Source organism: Corapipo altera, unplaced genomic scaffold, assembly GCF_003945725.1.
Source record: "Corapipo altera isolate COAL_440 unplaced genomic scaffold, ASM394572v1 46, whole genome shotgun sequence".
Classification (NCBI taxonomy): domain Eukaryota; kingdom Metazoa; phylum Chordata; class Aves; order Passeriformes; family Pipridae; genus Corapipo; species Corapipo altera.
This window is the reverse complement of record NW_020884883.1, coordinates 17782013-17805919: the sequence shown is the minus strand read 5'-3', so window position 1 is coordinate 17805919 and position 23907 is coordinate 17782013. Positions and strand designations below refer to the sequence as shown.

General features: G+C 42.0%; 1 protein-coding gene across 2 annotated transcripts in view; it reads right to left on the bottom strand.

Annotated features, from left to right (window-relative positions):
- Positions 1-354: 354 nt before the first annotated feature.
- ADGRF5 (adhesion G protein-coupled receptor F5) overlaps positions 355-23907 on the bottom strand; it is a 42604-nt gene continuing 19051 nt past the window's right edge. For both annotated transcript variants that reach the window (XM_027641061.1, XM_027641060.1), the window contains 19 exons: positions 23301-23361; positions 22380-22544; positions 20929-21108; positions 19305-19432; positions 18776-18834; positions 17973-18115; positions 16935-17141; positions 15080-15307; positions 13522-13686; positions 13172-13390; positions 12693-12911; positions 11362-11523; positions 9930-10126; positions 9154-9333; positions 7002-8372; positions 5990-6031; positions 5833-5892; positions 2409-2493; positions 355-1362 (listed from right to left, as the gene is read on the bottom strand). In XM_027641061.1, coding sequence (XP_027496862.1) covers positions 1283-1362; positions 2409-2493; positions 5833-5892; positions 5990-6031; positions 7002-8372; positions 9154-9333; positions 9930-10126; positions 11362-11523; positions 12693-12911; positions 13172-13390; positions 13522-13686; positions 15080-15307; positions 16935-17141; positions 17973-18115; positions 18776-18834; positions 19305-19432; positions 20929-21108; positions 22380-22544; positions 23301-23361 — 3951 coding nt within the window. In that variant the 3' untranslated portion in view covers positions 355-1282. The remainder of the gene's footprint in view (positions 1363-2408; positions 2494-5832; positions 5893-5989; positions 6032-7001; positions 8373-9153; positions 9334-9929; positions 10127-11361; positions 11524-12692; positions 12912-13171; positions 13391-13521; positions 13687-15079; positions 15308-16934; positions 17142-17972; positions 18116-18775; positions 18835-19304; positions 19433-20928; positions 21109-22379; positions 22545-23300; positions 23362-23907) is intronic.

Sequence of the window (23907 nt, the reverse complement as noted above, 5' to 3'; positions counted from 1 at the left end):
TCAATTTTTCTTGCAACGCACCTGACTGGCTGGACTCATAACAGGCAACAGATAATTACAGATTGGATTACCTTCTGCCAGATTCATCCCAAAGTTCTGGGAATAACTTCACCATTGGTAAATATAGGCTTGATTCCCTGACAAGCAAATGGGGCTGTACCACCTCACAGCAGTATTTGAAACTGGCCTTAAATCTAAATCTTCATGATTCCATCTATCATATTTTACATTAAATTTTGTACATTTGTGTGTGTTATAGATACTTTGCAGGCTCTCTTATGGCCCTCTGCTTAAGACAGGAATCCTGCCTTTAAAGGTATAAAGGTTTGGAAATAACTGGTTCCACAAATGCAGTGTTAGAGCAATAATTTATATCAAACCATTCATCCTGCCTGGCACATAGTGATTTATATTCACTGCAGAGCTGACTCTCTGAGCCCTCCAAGTGTGATTCTCCTCTGAGAGGATACCCAAACATACAGACTTTATACAAGACACTCCTTGTAGACTTAACACTACTATGCATTAAATAAATGCAGTCCTCTCTGTGGTAGAGGGCAGCAACCATCTCTGTCTTATCACATTACATATCAAGGGAAATATACAGGACAAATATTGTTAAGGATATAAAGCTTCCTTTTCTTCAAAAATATACCACATATGGCTTTCAGTACATTCCATCTGAACGAAGACCACGCAGGAGTCATCACGGTCTTCACTTTAGCTCAGTCAAAAGTGAAGATCTGAAATGGACCTTCTCAGTTGGGAATTTTTGGTTCCAGAAAAGTCTTAAATAGAAGGTGAAGACTACTATACCCTGTGGCCTTTCCAGGCTGTAATACAAGGGCAGGAGAGAAGCTATGAGGTACTTGTGTATCTACACAGGCCTTTGGGATCATTCAGAGGGTTGACAGGGGAAATACCCAAACCACTGGACAACAGCTGTGCATAGCACTGCAATTCATGGCTCAGTACTGCATAGTGCTAAGCACCCGCTCAAGGGCTGAGAATTCATCACTCCCAATGTCCTTTCTTGCACTTGAAGGCCTTCAAATCTTTGTCATCTCTTCTGAGAGATTGGCAGACCCCGTAAAATTCCACCTCTCACAGCTTCCCTGCCTTACACATTAACGAGAAATGATTGTTCCAGAAGAACGCACCAAGGCACAGTTTAGTCAAAATGAAGCAGTCCACTTCTCCATGACTCCCAGGTACTTTTTGTGTGTGTCTTGGAAAGGGCAGAGGTCCTTTCAGAGTTATGTGATTTAGCATTTGCAGTGCTTCAGTTAAGCAAAGAATATGCCTTGGAAGTGTTTTCAGAGGAAGAGGTGGATGGCTCCGAAGAAGATACTCTGTATTTTCCTGTAAAACAAAGCACAGTGATAAGACATTAGGACAGATACTCTGGAACCTGCTGGCAGTGTAAAGTAGGGATAGTTACCCTTGTGCTGATGACCCGGGTGGCTCGGCTTTGCCCTGCAGCCCTGACACTGCCTGGATTACAGCAATACCAGCAACCACAGAACTCACCGTGTTTGGTGACACAGCCAGGATAAGTCACCTTGGATGGCCACTCAAGTCACAGGACAGTGATTTACTCACAAACAGAGGGACTTAGCGGTCCTCCTTGAGCATGAGGGTGCATCCAGAACACAGGCTCTTGAGATGAATCCCAGCTCACTCCTCTTGTGAGCACAAGGCTACCTAAGACCCAAGTGCATGGAGCCTGAGAGCAGAGTGTGGAAGAGGTATAATAACAGCGGAGTTTCAGGTGGCAGAAGCATGGAAAGCAGTTGTGGGCAAGTCTCATTCTTCTGGTGGGAGGCTCCTGTGTCTGGCTAATGTGCTCATGTCTCCTTGTTCCATTATCTGACTAATAAACGGGCTTTTAAAAAGCACATGCTTGTCTACAGTAAACTACTTCTTATCCTGCTTTGACCTTATCTCACCGTCTTCTCTGGACAATGTTTGGTTGCAAAGACTACCCACTTAGGAATGAAATTATATTTCCAGCAATGCTTTTTGCAAAATAAAGTCATAACTGAAATGGTGATGTCCATAAAATGATAGCCAGAGAGCCTTTGCAGAGGTACAACTTTAGGGTGGTGAAGAGTACATGAATAATAAATGAACTGTGTCACAATCTTATTAAGATTAAAACAAAGCTCAGTTAGTGGGTTTTAGAATTGGTGAAACATGCCACCTGTTTCAGAGACAGACAATTATACTGCTATCATTAAGCTACAATTGACTTCTTACAGCTCCTTTGCATTAGAAGATTAAATACCATTTATAGATGCATGGAGAGACAAACAGGCTGATAGATATCAGGACAGACAGACTGACAATGAGAACACAGGCAAAGCCCCTTGTCTGTGCTTCAGTAAGGGAGGTCTATTGTCACATACCTGTTTTCCCACATAAGTTGTTAAAGGTTCTTGAAAACGGGTAGCTCATAGCAAGCATTGGTGTCACCAGGATCAGGGAGGATGACTGTAAGAGAGAAAATTGTTCTTCGTCAAAAGCCTAGAACTTTTTTGTAGCTGCATTTGAGGAAGAAAAATAAAAGCTTCCAGTAAACTGTTGCTCAGTAGTACAAGCAAGCAATTCACAGAGGGCCAAGTTTGTGAGGCATCAAGGTCACACATTTGTGTGTTTATGGTGGTGATGAAGGAGATCAACTTTAAAAGAAACTACAGGACACAAATAGCTTGTCTCTAACTTTTGGCCAGGGAAGACATCTTAGGCTCCAGAGCTATATCAGGTAGTACGGGGTTCTGGTCCCTCATCTGAGGCAGTATAGCCATTAAGATAAACAGAAAAGCTAAGATTTATGTGAATGGGGATTGTCCTTGATGGTCAACAGCCTGAGATAATCCGAGGCAAGTTTAATTTGACACACTAGAGGGCATTAGAACACAACTCACTGCAGTCCTGATGGGAAGGAAGAAAGGAACTTTTTGCTGCTAAAATGAAGTTTCTTTTTAAGTTCTGGAGTGGTTTGAGAATTTAATTAGATTCCTCCAAAAGTTGTGTTTAAAAAAAGGCACGGAAAACACATCTTTTTCTGTTCGGTCCCTCCTCGTTTGTTAGTTGTACCATGGTGGGGAATTGAGGCAGTGTTGTGTATTGTCACATATATCATAAGGTGGTAGAGGCAAAAGGTAAATGAATCAAGTATAAAAAGTTCGACAAAAGACTTTACTATTGTTTTATTTGTTAATTATCAGACCTCAACAGGCTGGAGAAATAAGATGACATGAATCCTATGAAGTCCAGCAGAGGGAAATGCAAACTCCTCCTGCCCCTGGGGAGGAACAAACCCACATACCAAGACATGCTGGGGGCTCTGTGACTGGAACAGAGTGAAGGTAGAGCCAGACTTTTCTCCTTGGTGCCCAGTGAAAGGACAAGAGGTGCTGAAACAAATAGAAATACTGGAAATCCCACTTAAGAGGAAACTTTTCCACTGTGAGTGTGGTCAAACATAGGAGAAGGCTGCAGAGAGAGATTGTGGTGTGTCTATCCTTGGAGCTACTCAAACCCCAACTGGACAGAGCTCTGTGCTCTAGATGACCATGCTCTGAGTGGGAGGGTGGTACTAGATGATCTCTGGAGGTAATTTCCCACTTCAGCCATTCTGTGATTCCTGTGGAAGCTGGAGTGATTTGATCCAATGCTGCTCTTCTGAACTGACAGTTCAACCTTAATGGACTCCTTAATTCCTTTCAGCCTATATACTCATCTTCTTAATTATCCTTGCTTTTAAGTCGGCTTCCTAGTCCTTTAGCAATACCTGTACAGGCTCTTCTGAATAAACCCTGTTCAGATACCAATATAAAATTAAGCTTTATTGTCATATAAGAATGATGGTAACACCATTGGGGGAGAGGAGGAGGTGGGTGTTGGAACCAGATGATCTTTAAAGTCATTTCCAACTCAAACCATTCTATGATTCCTTCACATCCTGGCATCTTTGGTAAATGCAGAAGAGCAAGTGGAAACAAACACTTCTGTGTCAGAATACACAGTTTACCCATCCTCATGCATCAATCTCAGATAAAGGTACTTTATTCCTGTCGGCTGAAACTTTTCTACGATCTGTGTCTGGGAACGTGGCTCCTTTTGTGCAGAACCGGAGATGAACACACCTTTGGCATCAGCAAGAAGAGGACAACGAACAACTCTGCGGGCAAAACATGTCCTCAACCAGCAGAGCTCTTTGTGAGGTGAATATCAGTCCACAGCCTCAGCTCTTGGCCCTCTCCTTGGGCTGTAAGACACATCCTGGGTCACTGAGGACATGAGCTCCCTGTGTGATCAACCTGCCATATTCTGCTTGAAAAGTTTTCAAGCCTTATTGTAAAAGCCTTTAATTCTGTGCTTTTACTCCTTTGCTCACTCCTCTCTCCTTTGGGAGACCATTCCCCATCCTTTCTAATGGGTAGTAGTTGCTTAATGCCATAAGCAGATTTGCCCTTGGTTGGATCCAAGGATCATCCAGCCAAGTTGTCCCCATGCCAGCATTTTCCTGTGGCTTAAACAGCTCAGCTTCCCTTTAGTTATTTTGGATGAAAAGCCTATGGTGCTGTGAGATCTGTGGTGGTGAAGGACACATGGAGAGAGGAACGAGGAGCTGCTAAAGTTGGAAGGTGTGAAGGGAAAAACATGTGACTGGCACAGGACAGTCCAGCTCCAAGGTTGCCCAGTAGCCTATAGCAACTGAGCCTTTTCAAACAGCTATGGGACATTTTTCTCAGAGTCTTGACCTCTGCAGTACAAACCAAATGGAAGAAATTCCCCTCAATCATAAGAAAAAAATTAATATTTTTTTATACTGAGGGTGACAAAACACCATAGTTTTTGTGTCAAAAGAGTTAGTGTGTTCTCCAGCTTTAGAGATACTGAAAACCTGATGAGACAATGTCCTAAGCAACCTGCTCTAATTTACCTTCCTTTGATGAGTGGCCAGCTATTTTCCTGAGGCACTGTGTAAACTTTATTTTTCTTGTAAAGATGGTAGTGGAACTGGTTTCCCCCTTTAATGTGAATGCCTATCCCAAGCAGAGGTATTTTCAGATGCCTGTTCAAGCTGTGGTTCAAAGCAGGGAGGAATGCAAGAGCCACTGGGCCAGAGAAACACTGTGGATGGAAGAGAAGCCTTCCAGGATCTTCCTTAAGAATCCAGTCCTTGTTTGCAACATTTTTTTTTATTTTTTTTTTTTTAGGCACTGAATATTTTGTGTTAAACTAGGGAATTTGCAGGGTGTGGGACCAAAGTCTCTCCTCTTCCAGAAGCACATTCATTTACATTCTATCATTTGCTCATTAAAACATGAGTCTTTGCAACACATAGACATGCTTTGACAAAAGATTCATACTTTCTCCTGTTTTCTGTTCCCAGAAAAAAGGGGAGGCTAATCTGTCTCCTTGTCTCATGAGTTCAAGTCACAGTAACTCCATCCTCTCCTGCTCATAGGTGAAGGGGATCTTACCCAAGAAGTCCCCTTTGCATTTCTCTCACATTGTGAATAAGTAATAGAGCCACATAAATTTTCTGTTTACTATCTAAAGTTTCAGTTACATTTTATATTTTTTGTTGTGGAATTTAGAGCAAATGTCCACCAACCTCCTTCTTATTTTTTACCAATTATAGGTAAAATAATGAACTTTGAAAAACAGGTGTATGTTCGTATTTATGTTGTTAGTGTCTTCTCTGACTAGTTCTAATAAAGAATCCAAAATATAAAGTGCATTTGACTTAAGAGACACTTGGAGAATGTTAGACTATTCAGCAGTAACTGAAATACATTCTTAGGTCTAGGTTCTAACCTTTGATTGCTGTGAACTCCATTTGGACGTTGAATTCCTCTTCAGCAGGGCTTCTTGTATCTATTTGTTAAAAAATTAATCAATCAGTAAATACAGAGAATCTGTTCAAATTCCGACAGTATTTTGACATAATTTAGGAAATAGTTTGAATCCTTACCTTCTTGTCCCAGAGAGTCCCAAACACCAAAATGAATAATCCCTAGGAAACAGATAATTACATGCAGTTTGATGACACCAACCTTTAATTGCAGCACCTCATAATTATCTCAAACATTGTCCATGGTGACTATTTAAACTCTGAACTCTTTCATAGAGGGCATTTTTCTAACTTCATATTACATAGTGGACTGCTGATGTGGTAGGAGTTCACCAGGCCTGGTCTATTTAAATTCTGTGTATATCTGGTCTACGAAGTAATACAGACAGTTTCCTTGCACTAAATATATTTGGAAGAAGGAACCTTTGTTTATGGAAGACATGTCCTGACTATTCTTCCCAGACGAATCAGCAGGTTCACAATGTAAAAAAAGCAGGTTCACAACGCAAAAGGTCAATGAGTCTGGTTTGAAGCACACAGTTTTGATGCCATTCTTAAAGAGAGAGAATAGACATAACTATTTTATCATCAAGAAACCTTGTTGTATTGGGATCCTACTGGCCACCTAAATAGGTTGTTGTAAAAATCATACGGACAGAAAACTCTCAATCATGTGTGTTTTGGTTAGTTCCCCTCTTTATTATTAGTACTGCTCAACTGTTTTTGGTGACTTTTATGTTGTTTATACTTGAACCCACAGCTGTAAAGAGTATAATATGATGCCTCCAGGTGCACTGTAAATGAGACCAGAGATGCTCAAGCTTGCCCACTTGAACATAATAGGGCTATTTCTGAACTTCAGAAATTAAGATCTTCCCAAAGCTACTGGCAAAGTTGGAAGTTATCTTTAGGTCAGCTTTATCTATAAGGCACATCTGATAAGGCAGATGAGAATATGAAATACTGCTGAATTCCTGGAATGGGTTTCCCAAAGTGCCCTTTTGGAATAAGGATGTGTAAGGCAAATCTGAGCATTTCCTCTGAGCTGGTTTTATGCCCTGCCAAGCACAGCACTGCAATAATGTCACTATATTAAATGATCACAGAGGAAACAAAAATATGTCTAACTCACCTGCAAAGCATTGAGCAGAGCAAAGAGGATGTGGAAAGCTCGATGACTGTTTTTGATGATGGTGGCAAGGCCAAACCCCCAGGTGAGGCCTAACAGTGGTGTCAAGATGGCCACACTTTTGCCAATTTGAAACAAAGAGTTCCTCTCCTGCCTGTTTGACCTATCCCCAATAGTTGGCCTCAGTATTTTTATTATAACAACTGCAGTGATGGACAAATTCATGGCCACAATGATCAAGGCAGGTATGACGAAGGCCAAGAGAGCTTTGCTGTCCATCCAGTTGAGCCAGCAGACGTCCTTTCTGGTGTAACTGTTCCTTGGCAGTGTGACAGCGATGGTGATGACTGCAATGACAAAGGGGCACACGTATCCCAGGCAGAATGCCACTGCTTTCTGAGTAGTCTTACTTGTGTTATGCAAGATGAACACCAGTCTGTAGAAGAGAATGAGGCCCAGGCTCAGCATCCAGAAAAAGACACACAGGTAGAATAAATGGATGAAGAACGTAGCCATGACGCAGATATCTCTGCTCAGCTGCTGGTTTTGGTCATTGAGGGAGGCAGTGACAATGAACCACACGTCAGCAATGAGGAGGGATGCAGCTATGTTGACTATACAGACGTGGCGCATGTAGGAGGTTGTGTTGTTTGTCACGTATTTCCAGACCAAGGATTCAATTATAATGCAGATCACCAAGCTCAAGATCGAAATAGCCAGGCCAACGTAGGAAATATAATCTTCAAAGATTAGCTGGGAGGATTTATCAGGTGACATCAGAATGGAGAATGATGTCAAGTGACTGCAGGAGCAAATGACATAATCTTCTAACTCTGTGGGTGTGCAACCACGAGTATCCCAGTCCCCACCATGTTTGTTGAGTGTGAAGTTCCAAAAGACACATTTGGGCATCTTTAGAGATGAGTTTTTCTTTGCAAATGTCATATTAACCTCAAACTTCTGGCTTCTGTTGCTGCTCACAGTTGTTGTTACCAATAAGCCGTTCACATATTCAGACTCATTCCTGGGCAAAATATGTCCAAGTTTTGAGTACATCACACTGACAATGGTTGAATTTTGGGTTAGAGTTTGAATTTCGGTTTCACCAATGAGCACATTAACCGTGAGGTTTTCTGTACTGCGGAAGCCCTTACTATAACCTGTGTTGCTGTTTTCTTGGATAACTGTGCCTTGCAGCTGCACGGTGTTTGCAGAGACAGAAGGGATGGTGTTATTAACTGGTCTGAGGTGCAGGGAAAAGTTTTCTACTGACTGCAGTAACAAAGAACTTTTTAGCGTCTTCTCTTTATTCAGCTCTTCCCAAGCTTCAATTGTGGAATCACCAAGAATTAAGTCCACTGTGGAGAGGAAATTCTGGAACAACAACAGAATAATGTAGTTACTGAAATGCTACACAAATCATTGTTGTTTCTGATGGTAATTTATGCATGGTCCTAGAATTGCCTTTTGAAAAAGCCCAGCACTTTCTTATTTTGCTCAATACATGTGAAACCTTCAGTTGTTAACCCTCTGCATGCTCTGTTTTCAAGTTAAAGTTTCCAAAAGCAGATCTGTATGACTATTTCTTTCTACATATTACTTAGTATTTTTTCTTCTCCAACCTTCTTTCCCTTCTTTCTCAGCCTCTGTGCTATCTTTGATTTCTTGGTCTCTCTTATGTAGGGTTCTCCATCTACAAACTGCCAAGTCCCTTTGCACTTTTCTGTTCAGAAGGACGGTTCTTTTCCTCTGTACCTCACAATCAAGGTTCTCAATTATTTCTTAGAGTTCTTTTGTTATTCATTTGTTGTAACATCCGATTTCTTTTCCTTGCTTGATCTTGGTTCCTGGAATTTAATATATAATCTAAACCTACCCTCTGTCTTAGAATGCTGGAGACTTTTGTGGGTCATTAGAACATTTCTAGTTGCTGAGCACACAGCAGTCTCTCTTTCATGCATAGGCTGCTTGTCCTCATAATTTTGACTTTTTATAAACCCCTCTGTATCTTTGCTGCCATTTTACCTCATTTCCTTCCTTTCCTGCTCCTGATGCTAACTAATTGTGAAACTTCTTCAGGAAGAACATCATCCCCTGTGACAAAAGGAGTCAAACGGCTTGGTAAGTGTAGGTAAGACTTAAAATAAAACGTTACCTGAATAGTGAGCTCGTCTGCATCTGCCGGGATAGAGGAGACCATATCCAGGATGGAAACGACTGCACCTAAGTTTGCAGGAGAACTGTTTATTGTGTTTAGCTCCTTTCCAATCTGTTCCTTAAGCTCTGCAAGGTAGTTAGGCAGTTTTGTTTTTGACTCAGGGCTGTTGACCAAGGACTGGAACAGAAGATAACAGTACATCACATATGTGAAATTTGTCTCTCTAGCCTCACTGAGAGAAAGGTAACTCTGGATGAAATAAAGAGTACTACGGTAGGATACCAAGGCTGAAAACAGAAGCCTGGCACCTATCCATAAAGTGAAGTGACCAAGAGAGTGGGCATTGTAAACAGGGCCTGGGGACAAGGTTGGGCAGTAGCCTGGAGTTGTTGGTGTGCTCTGCAGCTTGCTCTGGGCTTGTGCCAACCAGCGTTCATCGAGGCAGTCCCTGAGCATGGCTCAGGGAACACTCCAGGTCAGCAACTGCTCCTTATGGATGCTATGAACAAGGTCACCTTGCCTGGGAGACAGAGCATTCATGTGTGTGCATATGAGCCATGCAGTGCCACACGGCCTCTGGGCCAGAGGAGGGGGACCTTGCCTCTTCCACTGACTTGTGTAGATATAGCCAAACATTCCTTAGCTTTTAAAAGAAAGTTTTAATGCTTCATATGTTTTAGATTATGATAAGAAAAACCAGGCAACAAAATTTTTTGCTCTTTCTTCTCCCCCCACCTCTCCACCCCAAACTCTAGAACACCCATAAATGTTACCTCGGCTCTACTCAGCAGATTGTTTACTGATACGGACAGGCAGTCATTCCTCGCAACCTTCCATGAGTTGTTGATGCACTTGTAAGTTGTACTGCCTCGGGTAAAACCATCTGGAGTATCTAACTCACGGCATGGCTTTATCAATGTGCCCCTTTCTATTCCAGTGCCTAATCTGTCTAAGCAGGAAACTTGCTTATCTGTACAAAGAAAAGTCATAAAGGCAAAAAACAAGAAGCAGAGAGATTAATAAATTTCCCCCATCAAACCTGTGACTTCCTGAAGTTCAGAGGTCTTTAAATCAGGACTTCAGCTACCTCTCTTCATTAATTACGACCTTTCAGGATGTATATGTCTTGCATTCCAAATTTTTTTATGAATAATGAAGTTAAAAAGGATATCTAATAAAGCTCCAGTTTTTGAGTACTGAATCAAATCAACAGACCAATACCAAAAGTTTTAGGATTTATCTGTTAGATTACAGGGTTGGACAGAGGTGGAGTGAGATTATATTGACCACTAAGTGAACAATAATTCATACAAAATTTGTTCTGCTAAGGGACTCAATGCTGCTGTAGCACTAATAGGAAATTCATTAAGACCTTGATAGTGAGGCCTCAACGCCTTTTTGACGAACAGTGAGTCTTGCTAATTGGCCTTGATTGGGTTAGTCTGATTAAAGTAATTAAATTGTCTGCATATTTATTGCCCAAGAGAGTGAAATCTGGCAGATACACTGATTCAACTGTAGGCACCACTACTGCGGAAAAAACAAAATTTCTGCCTTATGGGAATGGCCAACATTACTTTCTTTCCAATTTAGAATAAAAAGCTGAAATATCCAAACACTTGTCAGAACTAAACATCAAAGCTGGATTTAGTGATGCCGAATTCTAACCATCAAACATTCCCTTCAGAGCTGAATGCAAGCTGGGTCTGCCCTGGTCCCTGCAGCACCTCATGGAGGTTGCCCTTCTTGTGTTCCAAGTGGATATGCTCTCCCACAGGCTGATCTCCTGAGTCAGATGACTTCTTGAGACACCAAAACATTTGATCTTTGATAAATTATTGGTGCAAGCTGGGAGATGCATGATCACATTTCAACACAGGGGATGATACTTGGTAGGGCAGCCTACACCAGAAGGAAGCAGGAACAGAAGATGACTAAACTATTGCTGCTTTGAACATACTGGGATCACTGTCAAATACAGCGAAGACAAAATACCTTGTCTATTTATTTTTTAAAGTTACATCAAAACTGATGTTTTCCTCTGTATGTAATAATTTCTCATAAAGAAAAGAAAGGAATTAAAAATTCTTAGCTAACAAAAACTGTTCCTGTTAGATGTCACTGGTGATGAATTTGTGGCATCTGATTTAACAAAGACAATGGGATCTCCAATTTAACAGTTATAAATAGTAACTTTTTCCTTACCAGGTATCAGGTGCAGTCTTATATGTGCACTGTCAACTCCCTGTCGATTTCCAAACTTGTGGTTTTTAAACTTGCAATATGCTGTGAGCTCTTTCTCTTTGCTACAGTCACTTCCTGTGTAATTGTATGTGTAGCAAAACAAATTTCCTTTTTTCTCTTTCCCTGTATGGACGGATGAAGACAGGTTAACACAGATTTGGGGTCAATCAGCTGAAAACAGCAGAAAGCTTCAGCAAAACTTTCCTTTCTGTGGGTCCTACAAAAAAGAATTCCTTTGTGAAAAAGCTCCCTCTCTGTACGCTGATCTCTGTCTCTTACTCTCCACTTAAAAAATCTGGAAGCTGCTGCATGATCAATAAGTTTTCTCTTACTGGCGTATGAGCAAATCCTGCCCAAAGCCTTTTAACTGTTCAGGAACCAAAATTTGCTTTGGAAATTATTTTGGAGAATACTCTTTCTGCCTCTACCACAGGTGTTTCACAGGATAGGATACTTTTTTGCTGTTCTTATGGTTCTTTTGAAGTCAGGATCTGTACCACACTCCTGCTGCTTTTCAGTATGCCTGTGCCTGAGGGCCCCTGGCTGAAGTCTCTTCCAACAAGATCTTGGGATTTTTCTTAGCTACCAAAGGACTCCTCAGTCTCTACCTGCTTTACTCTTCAGCCTGTTGTTTTTGCACTCCTGCATGTTGTTTTCTGGTTTTTTAAAATTAACTGTCTTGTAACTCACTTGAAAACTTCTATTATATAAAAACCAACTCACTCAAAAACTTACAGTATATAAAAATATGTGAAAGAAGCTGCAGAATTGCCCTTAATTTTCAGATGTAGAAACTTGGGTTTTATGCTGTTAAAGACCATGTTACCTGCATCCTTGAAGAAAACAGAACAGTCCTTGAAATTGCATTCTTAATGGATTAGTCTATATTTTTTGTGAAGTAACATGTTCTCAATACTCCGTTCAGAAAAAGTGGCAGAGTGGAAGATAAAAGTGAATAAATGGAGTTCAGCAATTTCTAATCTGAACACGGGTAAGAATGCCCACTTCTCCCTGCCTGGTAAGTCAAACCAAGCATTGAGTTTACCCATTATGTCTTTATCACTACAGCAGTGACTTCAGTTGCTCTTCTATTAATCCCAGCCACGTTCTTCAGGCATGCTAACCATCCTACAAAAAAGTCCATTTCCCTTTTTTTACACCCTCAGGAGTACTTGTGGGTTGTCCTAAAAGCAGTAAGTATGAACTGTTTGCACAGCTGAAAACTAAAAACCCAGAGACTGGGTTATAACATACAGTGAAACTAATGATTCTGCAAGTTTATTGTATCTTACCAACTGGAAATCCATTTTGTCCAATCACAAACGTAACAGAGAAATCTTCCATGGTGTTCGCACTTAGGCAGCACTCGAGGGCTTGTGGCTTTCCACAAGGTATCGATGCTGCAATGGGGTCTATCAGGATGTTCTGCTTCAGGGGTAAGGAAATAACCTCGATTGTCATATTGGCAGAGCTCTCCAAGTTTTGCTGGGAGACTGTGCAGATGTGGGTGCCTAAAAGAAGTGGTACAAAGAAACATGTCTCAGTCGACAGAAGTGCTCCTCAGGTTTTGCAAGGTGATGAGCCCTAATGCTGGACAAGTAGAGTGCTATTGGCAGCATCATGCCTTGCTGTCCTCCAACACTTATAATTTTAACTGTGGGCTTTTTATTTACTGTGGCCTTCACACTGATTTGCAGGGCTAGGGATGCTGTGAAAGATCTGGCACAGAAATTTCATCGCCTTTGCAGCCATTAAGACCATATTCACTCACCGCTCCAGTCCTGTGTGGCAGACTTCACTGTGAGCACAGATGTGGCTGGGAATTTGCTATTTTTGATGCACATATCGCAGTCTACTGTTTTTGTGTCACTTCCAGACTGGATTTTCCAACTGATACTGTCATAACTGCTCGCATCACTTTCGCACGTTAGATTGAATGGATATCCCTCGGGAACTGGTGAGTTTGTACTTGAAGATATTGTTACGTGGGCTGAGACAACACAAGACAAAAGTCACATTATCGAGAGTCACTTTTAATAATTTTCTTGCAAATGCCATGTGCCACAGAGGGCACCTACATGTTAAAGAGCTGCTGGTCTGTCACAGCCACCTGACTCTCACCTTTCCAGAGGTACGTCACTCTGATGGTTTGACTGGCCCTGGCTCCGTGTTTAGTCTGCAGCTCACATGTATATGTTGTCACTGTACCTGACTTCTCAGGTGGGCATAGTGACTCCTCGATTTTGAGCTTGTATTCAGTGCAGTTTCCACTCGAACTGGAGACTCCTAGAGACAAATAAACATCCCCTGAAGGGTTATAGATGTCCAAAAACACCTCTGGAAATTACAAGCAATCACTCCAGGTAAAGAAACCCTCACGGGCTTCTATGTAATTGACAGCATGGCACTTTTAACTCCTCATTGCTGAAGTTCATTCACATCTTTTATTCTGGCAACACTCACAGTGGTTTTCCAAGTACGTGAAGACGAATTTCAGCACAGTGCTGGGCATCTACTGCCAAAACCAGTCAAAGAGTAACAGCATTGCTTGGAAACCCCAGGGTAAGACAAAACAAAGAGCATTTTGGTTTAGCCTAACCTCATTATCTGTGATATTTAGGATGAGTAAAGGTAAGTAAACCAGGAGTAAATATTGCAGATGTCAATGTCATCTAATTTTGAAATAAAAATTTGTAGGTACTCGACAGTCATTTGACTTTAAATCTGAAGAGTGATGGTTTAGCTGGAAGCACTAAATCTGTCCTATGCTGCAGCTGACAGTGCATCTGGCATGAAAGAACAGCAGAGTTCCTGAGGGAAAGCCTGGCCCAGGGAATTAAGGGCAAAACAGCTCATTGCAGAAGGCCAGGATCTCCTCCTCTCTCTGCAAGCACTGCTGTACACCAGTACCTGTTCTCTGTGGAAATGACTGTGTGCATGAGCTTTGAAGGTTTTCTCTCATTTTGCTGTCCTGCTTTCTGCTAAATTTCATTTATAGCAAACAGTTAACAATAAACAGTTAATTTATACACATAAAATATTAAGAAGGCAACGGACCATTTAGGATGATGGTTCAATAGACATTTATGAGCATTTCTGTTTATGTCATTTTGTAACTCTTTGTAGCACATTTACTTGGTCCTTTATTAAATCTTTATATTAGAAGTAAAGCCTTATGCAATGCCACTGACACAACTGGTATGTGCTGAATCACAGCTACAGGTGGAGAGGGAAACTGTGCTCTCAGTATTTAGCTGTGCTGCAGCTGTTTCAAAGCACCTCCCTCTCTTGGTTGCCAAATCATGATATATAGTACACAGAAGCTCTTTGTACCCCAAGGGTGATCCTGGAGATAGTAGTAGAGACTGATGCACCCATCCTTGCTCCCAGAATTAGACAATGCAGAAATAAGCTTTTTGGAAGAAGTTGGTGTGATTTTGGTCCAGGGAGCTGTTTCCATCCAGGATGTCACAGTTTAAAGTATCAATGTCTGCACAGTGCATGGAGATGCCGAGAGCCCCACTGGCACCTGCATGGCACATGTGGAGTCTGCACCTCCTCCTGCCACATCTTTGGAGCACACCCTATATATATCCTAGGACTTTGTGGTAGCCAGTTAGGAGGAGATTAAATCATGAACAAACTCAGCAGGGGAAAGACAGCCTTTTGTTAATCTTACCTGTAATATTGATTGTTCCATTTACGTTCCAGGAAGCAGTAAGTGATGGTAAGTATCTGTCAATGCAACAGGACAGCTGAGGACTGTTCTTTTGCGTTTCAGGACTGTTACATATAACTTCGATGTCCTTTACATTTGGAGTGATATGAAGTGGAAAGACAGATATTGTTTCTGTGGCCTTCAATCTGTAAGACTGACTGCCATTTGTGAAAGTGCATTTATAGGAACCTGTAAAGAATAGACAGTATCTTAGCACTGAGAACAGTTCTTTTGGTTTTGCCTCTATATTTGGAATTAGGATCTACTTCCATATCTAGTTTTCACATCTCCCTACTCTGCAGTGACTTTGCTACTTGCTGATCAACATGTACCCTCAGGCCACCTGCAGGATGCTTTCTGCAAACTTCTGGTGCCAAATACATCTAGATTAGGAGGGGTAATGTTGAGGGATACTTGAAAAGAGACCAGTGTTCTGGGACTGAAATACTTAAAATCTTGTGGACTTGGTGCTTTTGAGACCTGTATATTGCCCATAGTCCTTCTGACATCAATATGTCATGGTAAGAACGCAGACCGTGCGAAAGTCTCCTACACAGAATGGGTGAGAGATTAAGTGCCCAGGGTGGACTCCACTAGAACTGGCCTTGGAATGCAGGTTCTTAGGCTGCTCAGAAGGTACTGCCAAAGAGAGTAGAGTATTTATCAAAGAATGCCCCGAGCAGAAGAGACCCATCAGGATCACTGAGTCCAACTCCTGGCCCTGAGCAGGACCATTCCTAGGAATCACACCTTGTGCCTGAGAGTGTTGTCCAAACGCTTCTTGAACTCTGTCAAGTTTGGTGCTGTGACCACTTCCCTGGGGAGCCTGTTCCAGCGCTCAACCACCCTCTGGATGAAGAACCTTTTCCTGATATCCAACCTAAACCTCCCCTGATTCAGCTTCATGACTTTTCCTCCAGTCCTGCTGCTGGTCATGAGAGTGAAGAGATTGGTACCTGTCCCTCTGCTTCCCCTCACCAGGAATTTGTAACTCCAGTGAGGTCTCCCCTCAATCGCCTCCAGCTGAACAGACCAAGTGCCCTCAGCCACTCCTCACACAACTTCCCCACAAGGCTCTTCACCGTCTTCATTGCTCTCCTTTGGACAGTCTCTAATGGCTCAATATCTTCCTTATATTGTGGTGCCCGAAACTGCCACAATATTCCAGGTGAGGCCGCCCGAGTGCAGAGCAGAGTGAACAATCCCCTCCCTCACCCAGCTGGTGATGCTTTGCCTGATGCCCCCCAGGACACAGCTGGCCCTTGTGGCTGCCAGGGCACTGTTGACTCATGTCCAGCTTGCCATCGACCAGGACCCCCAGGTCCCTTTCCCTTTATCAGTCACTCTCTCAGGCACAAGTGCCCTGAATGCAGCCTGCCTTGTTTTTGAAACTGGCAATCAGGGCTCCAAACTTCCTTCATACTTTAGGTATGTGGTTCCCCTTCCCCACAGGAGTAGCCAAGTGAGTAGGCCACTTAGATAGGAATAGAGACACCAATGTTCAGGGCATCCTCAGTCCAAAGACTTTTGGACTCATGATTTATACCTCACATATGTGTGCCCGAATACCTGACCACAGGCTACCCTTTTTGGAGTTAAGCGTATAATTCATGGATCAAAGAGAACTGAGCGGGAACTTGAGTCCAAACTCTGATAATACATAATAATTCCCCTAATAAGTCTTCCCAGCAAACTGCCACCAGTTTACATGTTTCTGATTTTCAAAAAACCCTAAATGTCAACACATGTAAAACTGTAACTCCGAACTGGCCCCACTAGAGGCTACATCTGCTGTTTTAATGATATAAAATCATACCAGAATCCTCCATCGTAACATCGGTGATTTTAAGAATCGACCTTCTGGTTTCTACAGTCATCTCTATTGAACGCCGGAAGCTGGATGAGATGATCTGATCCAAGTGATACCAGGTCGCACTGTGAAATGCTGAATTTATCTCACAGGTCAGTGTCACTGTATCCCCTTCAAAAATGTTCAAGGGTTCCACGTTGAAGTTTACCTGATCTGGGAAAACAGAGAGAAACATTCTGCATTACTGTCATTTCATCTCACGACTATGTGGTGTCTTTCATCTTATGGGGTTCCCAGGTGCTTCACAACTAATATGCACCCAGCAACAGTTGCAGGGCACTACCTCTGATACAAGCCATGAGATTTTCCCTCTATGTATTCTTTTCCTATCTTTTTCGGCCAAAGATATCAGCAGGTTTTATGCAGAGAGCTAGAAATATCACCACCACTGCTTTCTAAGCAGATAAACTGGGAGGAGAAGCAACCAGGTTGAAGTAATCCTCTGAGACAGACATTCCAGCACTCTGAGAGTACAGCACCTCTGGAGCACTTGATAAAGCAACTAAATTGTAACACATTGTTCAGCAGCAGTATGGAAAATGTGCCAAGGAAGCCAAGGGGAATGTGTTCTCATGTAAACTGCAAGAGGTTTTCATTTTGCTCCAAGGAGTAGGAAGTGCTGGCAGCCTGACATGCTAAGAGCTGTCTCAGTTCTGGAGGTGAACTTAAGGGTGTTCAATTTCTCTCCCTTTCAGAGAGACTGCATCAGGGATCATCGAATAGTTTAGGCTGGAAAAGACCTCTAAGATCATCAAGTCCAGTGGAGTAGCTGGAAGGCTTTGGTTTTTCATGGAAGGTACTGCATGCATGGTCCTCTCATGAAAGTCCTAAATTTTGATGACAAAGGATGAAAAACAGCCAGAGAAATAAATGGTTTTGAAGGCCATGTACCAAATAATCAACAGTATAAGGAAGCTACGTGATTTAGGCTAAAAATACTAAAGTAGAAGTTGAAGAAAAGTACTGAGAGAGCTTTAAACTTACAAGGCACTTCTGTTGTGAAGGTAGATGGTTTTGGCTGGTAGAACGGTTCTAGAACTTGTAGTACAGCTCTGTTGGAACTATCAATCTGACTGGCGCTTGCTGGTCCTGCTTTTACTTCATATTTCACAAAAACACTTCCAGGACTAAACAGATACAAGAATGAGAAAAGCATCACAATTAAATATTCTTGTCTGTTAGTGGTTTTCTATTTGTGGTGACCCATCTTATATGGCTGGGAACGCTTCACTGGGCTCACCTGCGAAGGCTTCTGTTGGGACTCAAGACTTGCTCTGATATACAAGAAGGTTGTGCTACAGCTTTTTCCTAAGAACAAACACCTTTATGTGACATCTTCCTTGTCTGGTGTTTATTTCTAGTAAACTCCCCTTAGAAAACCTAAAATACAGCTGCATTTAAATATCTGTGGGCACAAGTAATATGTCTTTTACGCAATGTTGCATCCAGAGTCAATGTACTAATTCATCTTCCTCATGACCTAGGAAAGGATGTGAAGATTACTCGCATCCTTTTCCCCTTTTGGGTGGAACTCAGTCTTTCCCATAAAAGGCTTTGAATTAGATGGAGAATGATTATGCTTCTTGGACTCTTGCAGAGTGTTGAATTTTACCCTATTTCCAGGTTCATAGCTAGGCTTTCCTTTGCAGCATTTATACTGTTATTCAGTCTGTGTATAATAGGAGTGGGTTCTAGCCAGAGTGAATGTAGCCTTTGCCAACTCGTGTCTCCTTGAGACTGGACAGAAAGATTGGTATCTTCGGGAAAAAATGAAACTATTTACTTACCTGAAACCAGTTACTGTTGCCGATACAAAGCCTGGTAAACACCTGTAGCTGGCATTAAACTGTAAACAAAGACATATGACATGAGGTAAGTGCTTTGTATATTACTCCAGTGTGCTTAAAATAGGAAACCCTCCACTCAAGACTGATATGAGTATGGGCATGTAGCATATCTGATAGAACGGGCCTGATGCTCTCACCACTGTCATGGGGTAAATGTCTGTTGATGGTTTCATTCCATGTGTGTTCCCATGGATTTAATCTTGGACAAATAACGTGATTTTTTTTCATGCTTTAGATAGAAAAGATCCCTGAATACTTCCTGGTTGGCCAGCGTATTAAAAGCAATGGAAATACTGTTATTCCTTTCAATGGAGTCAGCTTTGGCCCACCTTGTATCCCCCACTGCTGCATACTTCCCAGTTCCCCACAGAGACAGTGACAGGCCACCCTATGTCCCAGACACTTAGGGTAAACACCATACTTCTTAGAGGGCTCTCTACCTTCAGAGATGAAAAACTAAAGTCATTACCGCTTTTTCAAGGTCAGCTTTGTATTTTTGGTATAATACAGAGGAAGAATCCCTGAGATCATCCAGAAAGTCTATGTCGAGTCTGACTGACATATACATTACAATGGGCTCTCCCATACCACATGAGTCTGTAAGGAAAGACATAAAAATAAAGGTAAAATAACCAGAAGCAATGCTTCCAGAGTGATTTCTTAGCTTTTTTTTCTAACTTAATAATCTTAGAATCATATAATGATTCTGAGTTGGAAGGGACCTTTCAAGATCATCGAGTCCAACCCCCCAGCTTGGCCTTGAACACTTCCAGGGATGGGGCATACACAACTTTTCTAGGCAACCTGCTCCAGTGTCTCATTACTCTGATCTTAAAAATTTTCTTCCTAAATTTAATCTAAATCTACCCTCTTTAAGTTTAAAATAATTGCAACTTGCCAAGATTCATCTGTATAATAAGAAAGTTGTGATTCTTCTAATTTTCTATGTCTAATTTAGGTGTCTGCCATCTGCTAGATACCTAGACTCCCTTTCCAGTCGATGCAAAGCTGTAGACATCTTTAGAAGATTAAACATTCAGAAGATGATAGCTTTCCTGAAATGGTTGAATTCCTAGATTGCTCTAGATATGAGGATGTTATATGGAAGAATAACTGATCAGAGACTTAACTTTTACATAGTGAAATGTACACAGGATGAATCTCCACCCATGTTTCCCTGCAACGAATGGAAAAACCCCCAGTGCTTTGGGAGGGTAATATTCTGGGTGGAGACTCATCAGTGAGCACAAAATAATATAAAATGCTTAGAGAGATACTGGAATTTTCTATGCTGGGTTCATTTAAGGACATGTCCATACCACATGTGAAGGAGCTCTGGATCCAGAGGCCTGGACTTCTAAGGGGTGTGCAACCTCAACATGAAACAGGTGTTAGCTCTAGTACTGGAAATAGTAGGTAATATGGATATGGGACTTTCAGTAATAGAAGCATTGCCTACAAGCAGAATTAATTAGAATGGGCATGCTGACAATATTGGATTGCTTCCATATCTAGTGCTGCCTCAGGGTGTCTCTGCGTGCTGCTCCATCACAAATAAGAAGCAGAGCCTCGTGGGTGTTTGTCTTGGACTGCAGAGACAACATGTAGTGCTCCACCCCAGTGCTGTCAGGCCTAAGTGTCCATCCTTTTGTCACCAGTCATCAGTCAGGTTCCTAAAAATTCCTGGGCACCTTGTCACGGGACTCATGAAACAAAATCAAACACATGTGCTGGGCTTTTTAGTTCCCTCTCTTCTCTTGAGCACTATGGCACACTTTGGTCACATTTGTGAAAATCTGATGAGATGAAACTTTCTTTGCTTGGCAAAAGCAGAAAGTCACAAAGAGGTATGTGATGACTCCAGGAGCTGGGGCTCCAAATGGCACTAAATATCTGCAAGTAAGTCGGGTCAAGGTGGGCCCATATCACAAGGAGAAGAGCTCTAGACCATCTCTACAGTTTCCACCTTCGCAGGCAATGTAGTAGCCAGCTCAGTCCTGACATGCTGCTTTATCCCATCTTTTAGCACTATTCTGACTTCTAACCAGTATATGAGTTGTACAGTGATGGAGTTCAGCACTGTGTCCCCTTACCTTCAGTCTGGGGCTCACAGTAAGGTCCATAGAAAGGCATCTTCTGTATGTAGCCACAGGGCAGGGCAGGTTCCAGGCTGAGAGAAGGGCAGGGTATCATGTCACTGCACACCCTGCTCGGCCAGGCATATCCCTTTTCACAGGAACAACGGCTGCTCTTCTCACCACTGGGCAGACAGACTGTCAGACAGACAGACAGAGAAATAACATGAGAATGGTGATAAGTATTTACTCTTCTGTATCTTCATGACAGTAGTCCCAATTAAATGTTGCCCTTCTTGTGAGTTCACTTGAATGATGGAAACAGGATGAGCAGAAGACTTGCAAATCTTACTCTACTGATTGCAAATCACTAAACAGAAATGGGAACCAGACTGGTACAGTGATAAGCCTGATCAATAACTTTTAAGTAACTGAATGGAAATGTGAAGCCCGATCCTAAAAATTTACTTGGCATACTGACCAGGGTCCTATGATACTTTTCAGATTGGATATTTCTGTGTTACTTGGGCTGAAAGCAAATATATCAGCTTTTAAAGACTTTAAGAGCAAGATCATTCAGAATGCAGCTGTTGTGTTGTTCTGACTATGTCCCGACAGATGCTGTGTGACAGAAGGTAACATTATCACAAAATGCTTTAAAGCACTACAAAAAAGAAACCAACCAACAAAAAACCCCCAACAAAACGCTTGACTGTAACTTCTTCTGCTCCTAATGTGTCATTTATAAAGCATGATATTAACAAAATTACTTTTACACATTGCATGTGACCCAGAAGGCCTTTAAAAGATCCATTTGCATGTTGTTTTGGGAACTGCTAAACACTTCCTTTCACTGCTTTATGGGCCAGCGATAAGGAGGTACCAAATCTCCCCTACTATTGTAAATGATTGGTGTGTTTGTACTAGTTACTCAGATATGATGTTGCACAACCCCAGCTTATATAATAAAACCTGCCTGATATCATGCCCTGTAAGAATAAGTTAAGTGAGTTATACAGGAAAAGACTGCATCTCATGTAGCCTGTCTCTGTCAGGGTCAGAGTACAGCCTCTTGCAGCGAATTACGTCCCAAATACAGGAGGACGGAAGTAAACAGTCTGATAACCACTGTCCCAGCTTCCTGAAACTTGAAAGTAACTCAGACTGCTTGTTAGTCAAACTGGAGCAGGATCCTTTGGCTCAGGTTTCCTCTGGCTTTGTCCCTTCCTTAGGAAAAGAAAAGCATTCAGAGCTGTTCCTAATGCCAACATTATATAAAGAGCACTGGTAAGACACAGATAACAAAACATGCTGCTGTGTGCTAGAGCTTCAGTCTTGCTGGGTCTTTCAGTAGCAGAGATGGTTCAGTTTTGCTGATTTCTAAGTGTGCTGGGTGGTAGAAGTGGGAGACATCAAATACTGACAAAATAACACATCATCCAGAATATTAAAATCAATAACCAACGCACCTGTTGTAACGTGGATGTTTGAAATTGTTGTTTGTATATTTGAAATGTTTATTGGAACTGTAAGATTTTTGAAATACTCTTTGATTGGCTGCAGGTAAGATGAATCTGTAAGGCTTACTTCAATGTCAACTGTGTACTCTGGAAGGGGAACGTCAAAAATATACTCTGGAAGAGAAATAGAATTTCACTGCAAAGCTGTGTTTAAAGGTAAATCACAAACTGATTTGACATTTGGGCTCTCGGTTGCTATTTAATGGTAACTTTGGTGGTATTCCGCTTAGAGAATCTTCATACTTCCCCCTCAGCAGACATTCTGTTTTATCTGCTACTTGTCTGAGAAAAGTCAGACTTCTTTGGTCTCAGAGCAGTAGGAAAAGGATATAAGTGGCATAATATATACAGAGAAAAATTGTCTCATCTCGTCTCTCCTTTCAGTCAGTAAGTGGATGAGCTGTCAGCCACAGACTGAGGTGATATAGGATTATCTTGTGGCCCCTGTCCTACTAAGAAGCTTGGGGAAGGTATTTTCTACACTGGTATTTCAATTGCAGAGAAGCTGTGCTGATATATGTCATCAAAGGGATACCATTCAGAGGGACCTGGAGAGTTCTGCTTTCCTGGAAATGATTGAACACCTGCCCGAAAATGGGAAGTAGCAAATGAATCCTTCTTTTGTTTTACTGAGTAAACTGTCATTATCTCAACCCATGGGTTTTCTCACTTTATCCTTCTGATACTGTTCCACATCCCACTGAGGGAGAGTGAGTGAATGGCCCTGTGGTGCTTTGATGGGGTTAAAGCACAACACCACCTCCCCCTTGATGTTCCCAGTTCAGTACATCAATAGATGCTGTCCCTAATAGTGATTTCACCCTTGGTTTACTAGAAAACTGCTCTATTATCATACATTTGTGTACGTACCGTTTCGCTTCTGCCTTTGCATATCTGGGTGGAAGCTTTCCTCTCCTAGTGTGCTGTCAATCTGTGGAAAAAACAGAAAGTGAAGCTCTGTGAGAAAAACAAAGTAAAGCTTTAGCTGCCATTGTTGGCAAAAGAAATTAGTGAAGAAGATACTGACATAGGCAATTTTTTCCCACCACTCTTGGTCCCAACTCTCCAACCTCCCACCCCATCTTCCTCTTTAAACAGAATATTTCTATCTTCCTAGCACGGAAGGGTTAAACACCAGCTGAGGGATGTACTGAGTTTGCAGATGCCTCTTTGCATATCTCTGCAAGGCAGAGGCATATCTCTGCCTCAGCTGAAAAGGATTTCTGTGTCTGAGCTTCAGTCCCTGCTATGGTGCAGATACGTGCCCTAGGCCTGGGCCAGACTTGTGCAGGTGGTCCCACTGCTTGGGAAACCCAGCCACTTGGCCTTTGAATTCAGAAACCAGACTCTCATCACCCTCTTCTTTCCTCTTTGCACTGAGCTTCCATGTCTGCAGCAGCAAAGCCACCCTGAGTAGGAAAAGAAAGAGGATTGAAAAGTCTTGGCTCCAGCTCAGTTGCCAGGTCAGCTACTTTGG